At 46.8% G+C, this 12,647-nt stretch overlaps 1 protein-coding gene across 1 annotated transcript in view; it reads right to left on the reverse strand.

Moving 5' to 3' along the window:
• LOC135559426 (netrin receptor UNC5B-b-like) overlaps positions 1-10,929 on the reverse strand; it is a 78,836-nt gene extending 67,907 nt beyond the window's left edge. The window contains exons 1-2 of the mRNA XM_064993578.1: positions 10,868-10,929; positions 9,774-10,015 (exon numbers count right to left, since the gene is read on the reverse strand). Coding sequence (XP_064849650.1) covers positions 9,774-10,015; positions 10,868-10,929 — 304 coding nt within the window. The remainder of the gene's footprint in view (positions 1-9,773; positions 10,016-10,867) is intronic.
• Positions 10,930-12,647: the final 1,718 nt, after the last annotated feature.

Genomic DNA, 12,647 nt, shown 5'->3' on the forward strand with positions numbered 1-12,647 from the left:
ACTACTACTAGTATTGATGTTGATCCCATGTCTACTACTACTACTAGTATTGATGTTGATCCCATGTCTACTACTACTAGTATTGATGGTAATCCCATGTCTACTACTACTAGTATTGATGTTGATCCCATGTCTACTACTACTAGTATTGATGTTGATCCCATGTCTACTACTACTAGTATTGATGTTGATCCCATGTCTACTACTACTAGTATTGATGTTGATCCCATGTCTACTACTACTACTACTAGTATTGATGTTGATCCCATGTCTACTACTACTAGTATTGATGTTGATCCCATGTCTACTACTACTACTAGTATTGATGTTGATCCCATGTCTACTACTACTACTAGTATTGATGTTGATCCCATGTCTACTACTACTAGTATTGACGTTGATTCCATGTCTACCACTACTACTACTAGTATTGATGTTGATCCCATGTCTACTACTACTGGTATTGATGTTACAGGAAGGCCACAAAGATCATCAAGGACAACAACCACCCGAGCCACTGCCTGTTCACCCCGCTATCATCCAGAAGGCGAGGTCAGTACAGGTGCATCAAAGCTGGGACCGAGAGACTGAAAAACAGCTTCTATCTCAAGGCCATCAGACTGTTAAACAGCCACCAATAACATTGAGTGGCTGCTGCCAACACACTGACTCAACTCCAGCCACTTTAATAATGGAAATTGATGGAAATTGATGTAAAAATATAAAAAAATATATATTCACTAGCCACTTTACACAATGCTACTTAATATAATTTTTACATACCCTACATTACTCATCTCATATGTATACGTTTATACTGTACTCTATATCATCTACTGCATCTTTATGTAATACATGTATCACTAGCCACTTTAAACTATGCCAATTTGTTTACATACTCATCTCATATGTATATACTGTACTCGATACCATCTACTGCATCTTGCCTATGTCGTTCTGTACCATCACTCATTCATATATCTTTATGTACATATTCTTTATCCCTTTACACTTGTGTGTATAAGGTAGTAGTTTTGGAATTGTTAGGTTAGATTACTCGTTGGTTATTACTGCATTGTCTGAACTAGAAGCACAAGCATTTCGCTACACTCGCATTAACATCTGCTTGATGACCAAGGAGCTCTCCAAACAGGTCAGAAAGGCCCCAGAGTCTGCAACGCCACCAAGCAAGTGGCACCACCATGAAGACCAAGGAGCTCTCCAAACAGCTCAGGGACAAAGTTGTGGAGAAGTACAGATCAGGGTTGGGTTATAAAAAATATCTGAAACTTTGAACATCCCACAGAGCACCATTAAATCCATTATTTAAAAATAGAAAGAATGTGGCACCACAACAAACCTGTCAAGATTCACAGACCAGGCAAGGAGGGCTTTAATCAGAGAGGCAACAAAGACACCAAAGACAACCCTGAAGGAGCTGCAAAGCTCCACAGCGGAGATTGGAGTATCTGTCCATAGGACCACTTTAAACCGCACACTCCACAGAGCTGGGCTTTATGGAAGAGTGGCCAGAAAAAGGCCATTGCTTAAAGAAAAAAATAAGCAAACATGTTTGGTGTTCGCCAAAAGGCATGTGGGAGATTCCCCAAACATATGGAAGAAGGTACTGGTCAGATGAGAACAAAATTCAGCTTTTTATTCATCAAGGTAAATGCTATGTCTGGCACAAACCCAACACCTCTCATCACCCCGAGAACACCATCCCCACAGTGAAGCATGGTGGTGACAGCATCATGCTGTGGGGATGTTTTTCATCGGCAGGGACTGGAAAACTGGTCAGGATTGAAGGAATGATGGTGCTAAATACAGGGAAATTCTTGAGGTCTTCAGTCATCCAGAGATTTGAGACTGGGACGGAGGTTCACCTTCCAGCAGGGCAATGACCCTAAACATACTGCTACAGCAACACTCGAGTGGTTTAAGGGGAAACATTTACATGTCTTGGAATGGCCTAGGCAAAGCCCAGACCTCAATTAAATTGAAAATCTGTCTATGGCTTCAAGATTGCTGTACACCAGCACAACCCATCCAACTTGAAGGAGCTGCAGTAGTTTTGCCTTGACGAATGGGCAAAAATCCCAGTGATGTGCCAAGCGTATAGAGACATACCCCAAGAGACTTGCAGCTGTAATTGCTGCAAAAGGTGTCTCTACAAAGTAGTGACTTTGTGGGGGTGAATAGTTACGCTCACTCTAGTTTTTTTGTGTCTTACTTCTTGTTTGTTTCACAATAAAACAAATATTTTGCATCATCAAAGTGGTAGGCATGTTGTTTAAATCAAATGATACAACCCCCCCTCTATTTCAATTCCAGGTTGTAAGGCAACAAAATAGGAAAAATGCCAAGGGGGGTGAAAACTTTCACAAGCCACTGTAGGCTTGTCAATAAAGTCTACTGAAATGAATTGAAGTTGAGAGAGAGAGAGAGAGAGAAAGGGGGAGAGAGACAGAGAGTGAGGTAAAGACAGAGAGAGGAGGGAGAGAGAAAGGGGGAGAGGAGGGAGTGAGAAAGGGGGCAGAGAGAGAGGAGGGAGAGAGAGGGAGAGAGAGAGGGGAGAGGAGAGGGAGAGAGGGGGAGAGGAGGGAGTGAGAAAGGGGGAGAGGAGGGAGAGAGAAAGGGGGCAGAGAGAGAGGAGGGAGAGAGAGGGAGAGAGAGAGGGGGGCGAGGAGGGAGAGAGAGGGGGGGAGAGGAGGGAGAGAGGAAGGGGGGAGAGAGAGGGAGAGATAAAGGGGGAGAGGAGGGAGAGAGAAAGGGGGAGAGGAGGGAGAGAGAAAGGGGGAGAGGAGGGAGAGGAGGGGGAGAGAAAGGGGGAGAGAGAGGGAGAGAGAGAAAGGGAGAGAGGAGGGAGAGGGAAAGGGGGAGAGGAGGGGGAGAGAGAGAGGAGAGAGAGAGGAGGGAGAGAGAAAGGAGGGAGAGAGATAGGGGGAGAGGAGGGAGAGAGAGAGGTGGGGGAGAGAAAGGGGGGAGAGAGAAGGAGAGAGAGAAAGGGGGGAGAGGAGGGAGAGAGAAAGAGGGGAGAGGAGGGAGATAGAAAGGGGGAGGGGAGGATGGGGGGAGAGGAGGGAGAGAGAAAGGGGGAGAAGAGGGAGAGAGAAAGGGGGAGAGAAAGGGGAGGGAGACAGAGACTGAGGGACAGAGAGACAGAGGGACAGAGGGACAGAGGGACAGAGAGACAGAGGGACAGAGGGACAGAGAGACAGAGGGACAGAGGGACAGAGAGACAGAGAGACAGAGAGACAGAGGGACAGAGGGACAGAGAGACAGAGGGACAGAGGGACAGAGGCTCAGAGAGACAGAGGGACAGAGGCTCAGAGGGACAGAGGGACAGAGAGACAGAGGGACAGAGGGACAGAGAGACAGAGGGACAGAGAGACAGAGGGACAGAGAGACAGAGGGACAGAGGGATAGAAGGACAGAGGGACAGAGGGACAGAGAGACAGAGGGACAGAGAGACAGAGGGACAGAGAGACAGAGGGACAGAGAGACAGAGGGACAGAGGGATAGAAGGACAGAGAGACAGAGGGACAGAGAGACAGAGGGACAGAGAGACAGAGGGACAGAGAGACAGAGGGACAGAGAGACAGAGGGACAGAGAGACAGAGGGACAGAGGGATAGAAGGACAGAGGGATATTGTTGTCCCTCTTTCCACATCACCTGTAGACCAATGTCACTGTAACTCAGGAAGTCAAGCTCAGACATGGTAGAGAATGACTGCACCCTTTTCTGTAAGAAGTGTGTGTGTGTGTGTGTGTGTGTGTGTGTGTGTGTGTGTGTGTGTGTGTGTGTGTGTGTGTTTTATGACTGTTCGGTGTGCCAGGCGCCACTGTTCGTCTTTCCACTCTGCCGCTATGCTTGATAGCCGAGTTGAGCAAATATGCCCTGTGTTGCTGACTGGCTGGCTGACCGGCTGACTGTTTGGTTGCCATGACATGTAGTCACATGGAGCTTCTCTAGTGGACTCCAGTCCACACTCACCTAGACAGACAGCAACCAGACACATCTCTCTCTCTCTTTCTCTCTCTAGTGGACTCCAGTCCACACTCACCTAGACAGACAGCAACCAGACACATCTCTCTCTCTTTCTCTCTCTAGTGGACTCCAGTCCACACTCAACTAGACATACAGCAACTCTCTCTCTCCCTCTCTCTCTCTGCAACTTACCTTTGTAGATGTCTGTGTCTCTCCAACTCTATCCCTCATATGCCTCTACAGTCAATGTGTGTGTGACGGACTTATCATTAGAGGGATGGCTCTAGACTGACTTATCATTAGAGGGAGGGCTCTAGACTGACTTATCATTAGAGGGAGGGCTCTAGACTGACTTATCATTAGAGGGAGGGCTCTAGACTGACTTATCATTAGAGGGAGGGCTCTAGACTGACTTATCATTAGAGGGAGGGCTCTAGACTGACTTATCATTAGAGGGAGGGCTCTAGACTGACTTATCATTAGAGGGAGGGCTCTAGACTGGCTTATCATTAGAGGGAGGGCTCTAGACTGACTTATCATTAGAGGGAGGGCTCTAGACTGACTTATCATTAGAGGGAGGGCTCTAGACTTACTTATCATTAGAGGGAGGGCTCTAGACTGACTTATCATTAGAGGGAGGGCTCTAGACTGACTTATCATTAGAGGGAGGGCTCTAGACTGACTTATCATTAGAGGGAGGGCTCTAGACTGACTTATCATTAGAGGGTGGGCTCTAGACTGACTTATCATTAGAGGGAGGGCTCTAGACTGACTTATCATTAGAGGGAGGGCTCTAGACTGACTTATCATTAGAGGGAGGGCTCTAGACTGACTTATCATTAGAGGGAGGGCTCTAGACTGACTTATCATTAGAGGGAGGGCTCTAGACTGACTTATCATTAGAGGGAGGGCTCTAGACTGACTTATCATTAGAGGGAGGGCTCTAGACTGGCTTATCATTAGAGGGAGGGCTCTAGACTGACTTATCATTAGAGGGAGGGCTCTAGACTGACTTATCATTAGAGGGAGGGCTCTAGACTGGCTTATCATTAGAGGGAGGGCTCTAGACTGACTTATCATTAGAGGGAGGGCTCTAGACTGACTTATCATTAGAGGGAGGGCTCTAGACTGACTTATCATTAGAGGGAGGGCTCTAGACTGACTTATCATTAGAGGGAGGGCTCTAGACTGATTTATCATTAGAGGGAGGGCTCTAGACTGACTTATCATTAGAGGGAGTGCTCTAGACTGACTTATCATTAGAGCGAGGGCTCTAGACTCACTTATCATTAGAGGGAGGGCTCTAGACTGACTTATCATTAGAGGGAGGGCTCTAGACTGACTTATCATTAGAGGGAGGGCTCTAGACTCACTTATCATTAGAGGGAGGGCTCTAGACTCACTTATCATTAGAGGGAGGGCTCTAGACTGACTTATCATTAGAGGGAGGGCTCTAGACTGACTTATCATTAGAGGGAGGGCTCTAGACTGACTTATCATTAGAGGGAGGGCTCTAGACTGACTTATCAGGTCGTCTAGTGGTTAGAGCGTAGGGGAGGCAGGTAGCCTAGTGGTTAGAGCGTAGGGATGGCAGGTAGCCTAGTGGTTAGAGTGTAGGGACGGCAGGTAGCCTAGTGGTTAGAGTGTAGGGACGGCAGGTAGCCTAGTGGTTAGAGTGTAGTGACGACAGGTAGCCTAGTGGTCAGAGTGTAGGGACGGCAGGTAGCCTAGTGGTTAGAGTGTAGGGACGGCAGGTAGCCTAGTGGTCAGAGTGTAGGGACGGCAGGTAGCCTAGTGGTTAGAGTGTAGGGACGGCAGGTAGCCTAGTGGTTAGAGTGGAGGGACGGCAGGTAGCCTAGTGGTCAGAGTGTAGGGACGGCAGGTAGCCTAGTGGCTAGAGTGTAGGGACGGCAGGTAGCCTAGTGGTTAGAGTGTAGTGGCGGCAGGTAGCCTAGTGGTTAGAGTGTAGGGACGGCAGGTAGCCTAGTGGTCAGAGTGTAGGGACGGCAGGTAACCTAGTGGTTAGAGTGTAGGGGCGGCAGGTAGCCTAGTGGTTAGAGTGTAGGGACGGCAGGTAGCCTAGTGGTCAGAGTGTAGGGACGGCAGGTAACCTAGTGGTTAGAGTGTAGGGACGGCAGGTAGCCTAGTGGTTAGAGTGTAGGGGCGGCAGGTAACCTAGTGGTTAGAGTGTAGGGACGGCAGGTAACCTAGTGGTTAGAGTGTAGGGGCGGCAGGTAACCTAGTGGTTAGAGTGTAGGGACGGCAGGTAACCTAGTGGTTAGAGTGTAGGGGCGGCAGGTAGCCTAGTGGTTAGAGCGTTGGACTCGTAACTGAAAGGTTGCTAGATCTAATCCCTGAGCTGACAAGGTAAAAATCTGTCGTTCTGCTGCTGAACAAGGCCGTCATTGAATATAATAATATGTTCATAACTGGCTTGTTAAAAATATATTTAATTCCATTGAGTCATGTTATGTGGTCCTCCCACTTCGACTCGTTGGGGAAAGCATGCAGTTTATTAGGCTACAGATGAAATAAGTTCTGAACTTCACAGGGTGGTGAAAGTGCACTGTGATGAGCTTGATGCTCCTTTCCAATAAATACCAAGTGTCTTATTCTGATGACATGATGATCGATTCAGTTCTTTAAAAAATATTTGCTGACACGTGATTTCTGAAACTATGGTTCCGTTCCTCGTGAGACTCCACACGCACACGCACGCACACACACACGCGCACACACATGCACACACGCACACGTCTGCACGTTACAATGGATGGAGCTTAAGTTTTGTTATTAGATTGTTTGCTCCTCCTGCATGTACACACACACACACACACACACACACACACACACACACACACACACACACACACACACACACACACACACACACACACACACACACACACGCCTGCTTGTTACAATGGATGGAGCTTAAGTTTTGTTATTAGATTGTTTGCTCCTCCTGCATGTACACACACACACACACACACACACACAACATGCAAAAACCTCACACATCTCTCGCAAAACCCTTCAGTCAAAACTACTTTACAGTTTTCCCCACACGTTTGCCAAATCTTTGGCACATTTTCCTAAAACCACAAACAAAAGCAAACACTGAATTCAAAACTGTTTAATCGCTTTCAACATTTATTTATTTTTGCGTCAAAATGAGACACGCCATTGGAATAGACCTGTCTACCAAACACCACACAGATCAACACAAAACACTATGAATATCCCAGCAGTAGGTTTGTGATCAACACAAAACACTATGAATATCCCAGCAGTAGGTTTGTGATCAACACAAAACACTATGAATATCCCAGCAGTAGGTTTGTGATCAACACAAAACACTATGAATATCCCAGCAGTAGGTTTGTGATCAACACAAAACACTACTATGTTTTATGCCTTTTCAGTGTGACACTGTAGCCGGTTGTAAAATATTGTTACAGTAATGTATACCGACGCAAATATACAAAAATAAACACACACACACACACACACACAAGCAAAACAGTAACTAAAACATTGTCATTTATTTCCAAAATGGAGTATTTTTAAACACTTGTGTTTTGAAAATTTAAAAAATGAATGTGGCTCATTCTTTCAAAACTCTAAACACACACAAAAAAAACACACATGCAAAATATAAGAAAAAACATGTGTCTGCATTACTGCCTCCTATTTAACATGTGTCTGCATCCTCCCTCCTATTTAACATGTGTCTGCATCCTGCCTCCTATTTAACATGTGTCTGCATCCTCCCTCCTATTTGACATGTGTCTGCATCCTCCCTCCTATTTAACATGTGTCTGCATCCTGCCTCCTATTTGACATGTGTCTGCATCCTGCCTCCTATTTAACATGTGTCTGCATCCTGCCTCCTATTTGACATGTGTCTGCATCCTGCCTCCTATTTAACATGTGTCTGCATCCTCTCCCCTATTTGACATGTGTCTGCATCCTGCCTCCTATTTAACATGTGTCTGCATCCTGCCTCCTATTTAACATGTGTCTGCATCCTGCCTCCTATTTAACATGTGTCTGCATCCTGCCTCCTATTTAACATGTGTCTGCATCCTGCCTCCTATTTAACATGTGTCTGCATCCTCCCTCCTATTTGACATGTGTCTGCATCCTGCATCCTATTTGACATGTGTCTGCATCCTCCCCCCTATTTGACATGTGTCTGCATCCTGCCTCCTATTTAACATGTGTCTGCATCCTGCCTCCTATTTGACATGTGTCTGCATCCTGCCTCCTATTTAACATGTGTCTGCATCCTGCCTCCTATTTGACATGTGTCTGCATCCTGCCTCCTATTTGACATGTGTCTGCATCCTGCCTCCTATTTAACATGTGTCTGCATCCTGCCTCCTATTTGACATGTGTCTGCATCCTCCCTCCTATTTAACATGTGTCCGCATCCTGCCTCCTATTTGACATGTGTCTGCATCCTGCCTCCTATTTGACATGTGTCTGCATCCTCTCCCCTATTTGACATGTGTCTGCATCCTCCCCCCTATTTGACATGTGTCTGCATCCTGCCTCCTATTTGACATGTGTCTGCATCCTGCCTCCTATTTGACATGTGTCTGCATCCTCCCTCCTATTTGGCATGTGTCTGCATCCTGCCTCCTATTTAACATGTGTCTGCATCTACCCTCCTATTTGACATGTGTCTGCATCCTGCCTCCTATTTAACATGTGTCTGCATCCTCTCCCCTATTTGACATGTGTCTGCATCCTGCCTCCTATTTAACATGTGTCTGCATCCTGCCTCCTATTTGCCATGTGTCTGCATCCTGCCTCCCATTTGACATGTGTCTGCATCCTGCCTCCTATTTAACATGTGTCTGCATCCTGCCTCCTATTTAACATGTGTCTGCATCCTGCCTCCTATTTAACATGTGTCTGCATCCTCTCCCCTATTTGACATGTGTCTGCATCCTGCCTCCTATTTAACATGTGTCTGCATCCTGCCTCCTATTTGCCATGTGTCTGCATCCTGCCTCCCATTTGACATGTGTCTGCATCCTCCCTCCTATTTAACATGTGTCTGCATCCTCCCTCCTATTTGACATGTGTCTGCATCCTCCCTCCTATTTGACATGTGTCTGCATCCTGCCTCCTATTTGACATGTGTCTGCATCCTGCCTCCTATTTAACATGTGTCTGCATCCTGCCTCCTATTTAACATGTGTCTGCATCCTCTCCCCTATTTGGCATGTGTCTGCATCCTGCCTCCTATTTAACATGTGTCTGCATCCTGCCTCCTATTTGACATGTGTCTGCATCCTGCCTCCTATTTGACATGTGTCTGCATCCTGCCTCCTATTTGCCATGTGTCTGCATCCTGCCTCCTATTTGACATGTGTCTGCATCCTGCCTCCTATTTAACATGTGTCTGCATCCTCTCCCCTATTTGGCATGTGTTTGCATCCTGCCTCCTATTTGACATGTGTCTGCATCCTGCCTCCTATTTGACATGTGTCTGCATCCTGCCTCCTATTTTGGTCTGGCCACAGCACGTCATCTACATCACAAGCGATGTTCTCCCTGGCTAAACAGTAGGGGAAGAATGTTCTGGAGTGACGGATCCAGCCGCCGAAAGCCCCCCACATCATCTTCACCACATGCATCCTCCATTGCCAGGAGGAGAGGGTTGCGTGTCAGGGGTTGAAGGTCATACACCTTCCATCGCCACGCCCGGAAAAAAGTCTTCACCTGGGTTTAGGAAATGGCTGATATGGTGGGAGGTATAGAACAATACATTCTGGGTGGTCGACGAACCAGTCGCGGACCAGAGGAGCCCGGTGGAAACTCACGTCGTCCCAGACGACAACATACCTGGGCCGCTCTGGTCCACCCCTCTGCTGGGCTAGAATGAGGAAGCCGTGTAGTGTGTCCAGGAATGTGACGAGAAGGGCGGTGTTGTAGGGACTAAGGTTGGCATGGTGATGGAGGATGCCTTGCTGGCTAACGGCTGCGCCACATGGTGATATTGCCTCCACGCTGTCCGGGGACATTCACAATGACACGGGGGCCAATAATGTTCTGTCCCTGTCCCCTTCTTTTGGCTAGGTTGAAGCCTCATCAATGTAAATATAAACGTGCTGAATTGCAGTGGAATCCAGCTCCAAGCCTCTCTGAAACAGACAAGACAATATGTGACATAAACCCAGAGCAGTCACTTACTCTGAGACCTTGAAGTAGTGGTTCCCCCTTTGCTCTGCAAGGGCCGCGGCTTTTGTGGAGCGATGGGTAACGATGCTTCGAGGGTAACTGTTGTTGATGTGTGCAGAGGGTCCCTGGTTCGCGCCCGGGTAATGGGCGAGGGGACGGTCTAAAGTTCTACTGTTACATAGACAAGCTCGTGAATGTTATTTAATATTGTGTTGTCTGCATTTATGTGGTTCTGGATTTCTCCTAGTCTAATGGTATTGTTGACCACCACCATGTTCACAATAGCCGCTCTCCTGTTCTGGTGTGAACGGTGTCTTCCACCACAGCCTTGGCCGTGTCTCAGTTATGCAGAACATCCACAAATATGATATGATTGGTTACGGTACACTAAAAAGAAATCTATTTTCTTTCGATATGAAATGACGTTACTGTAACATTGGCCAACAATCACTGAGTAACAAAAGCCTACTGATGTGTCGGACTGCAGTAAACGTACGTAAAGAGCCTAGAGTAGATGGTAGGTAACGTACCGGTTGTCATTTCTGAATGTTCGGATGATAGATGTAACCTTGTAGCGGCTCAGGTTGGGCTGAACTCTCTGCATACATGGTCAACCAATGTGGCCCTTTTCTCATCTGAGACAACTGTCCTTCCTCGTCCTCCTCTTCCTCTTCCTCTCACTCCTTCACCTCCAGCTCTTGCTTCACCATTGACTTCCATTCCTCCAGAACAGCATAGCTCATGGTCTTTTATAGTCTTTTATAAGCTCTGATTTCTAAGTGAATGATTCAGCAACTAGTGAGCAGTGGGTGTTGCCAATTGGTGCATGGCGCTTGGCATTGTGATTGGTGTTGCTTTCCAAAGGGACAGAAGAGATGTTTTATTTTGAATGTTGGAGCCTAATGTAGAGAACTGTGTGTAGTGTTTTGCAAAAATAGAATTGAAAACTGAGTGTAAATCAAGAATTGTTCTTGCAATTTTGCAGACTTGGTTTTGGGATTTGGTAGATGAGTTTTCAGGTTTCGGTGATTTGCGTTTCATCTTCCAATTTTAGTGTGTAAACAATTGGGAAAAACTGTAACTCTTCTCAAAATTGTGTTTTTGCATCAAAACTCGACACACAAACCATCAAATGATTATCTCTTATAAACGCCAACTACACACGGATGTGGCAAAGGTAAAACACGAGGGTCTTTTACATGTTCAGTGGGGTCCAGTTTGTCATAAGACCCACATGTATGTGCACCCATATACACAGCAGGTATGCCCATTCAGTATATATTTACACAAAACATTGTATTTTCATCCAGATTTCAGGATGAACAGAAACAGACAAAGCAAATACAGTAGAATATAAACCAATAGTCCTCTTCCTCCTCCTCCTCTTCTTCATCCTCCTCCTCTTCCTCCCCCTCTTCCTCCCCCTCTTCCTCCTCCTCCTCTTCTTCATCCTCCTCCTCTTCCTCCTCCCCCTCTTCCTCCCCCTCTTCCTCCTCCTCCTCTTCTTCATCCTCCTCCTCTTCCTCCTCTTCCTCCTCCCCCTCTTCCTCCTCCCCCTCTTCCTCCTCCTCCTCTTCTTCCTCCTCCCCCTCTTCCTCCCCCTCTTCCTCCTCCTCTTCCTCCTCCCCCTCTTCCTCCCCCTCTTCCTCCTCCTCCTCTTCTTCATCCTCCTCCTCTTCCTCCTCCCTCTTCCTCCTCCCTCTTCCTCATCCTCCTCATCTTCCTCCTCTTCCTCCCCCTCTTCCTCCTCCTCCTCATCTTCCTCCTCCCCCTCTTCCTCCTCCTCCTCTTCTTCATCCTCCTCCTCTTCCTCCTCCCCCTCTTCCTCCCCCTCCTCTTATTCATCCTCCTCCCCCTCTTCCTCCCCCTCTTCCTCCTCCTCCTCTTCTACATCCTCCTCCTCTTCCTCCTCCCCCTCTTCCTCCTCCTCTTCCTCCTCCCCCTCTTCCTCCTCCTCTTCCTCCTCCTCCTCTCCAAAATCAGCCTTCATTGTTGTCCAAACCAAGAAAGCCAACCCGAAGCCTAAACTCAAGCTCTGATTTCTAAGTGAAGAAATTAGCAATAGAAATGTTTTCACACGTGAGCATTGGGTTGTAGGTAATTTTTTTATTTTTATTTTACCTTTATTTTACTAGGCAAGTTAGTTAAGAACAAATTCTTATTTTCAATGACGGCCTCGGAACAGTGGGTTAACTGCCTGTTCAGGGGCAGAACAACAGACTTTGTACCTTGTCAGCTCGGGGATTTGAACTTGCAACCTTTCGGTTACTAGTGCAATGCTCTATAATAGGTAAATGAGCGTGGTGTTTTGAATGGCAGTGTTTTCTAAAACAAAACACAATGACCTGTTAGTTTTGAATGATGTGTCTAATATGTAGAGAACTGTGTGTTTAGTGTTTTGCAAAAAGTGTGTTTTACAATTTGCAAACTGAGTGTAAAGCGGATCATGTGTTTGCAGTTC

This window comes from Oncorhynchus masou, chromosome 18, assembly GCF_036934945.1.
Source record: "Oncorhynchus masou masou isolate Uvic2021 chromosome 18, UVic_Omas_1.1, whole genome shotgun sequence".
Lineage (NCBI taxonomy): Eukaryota > Metazoa > Chordata > Actinopteri > Salmoniformes > Salmonidae > Oncorhynchus > Oncorhynchus masou.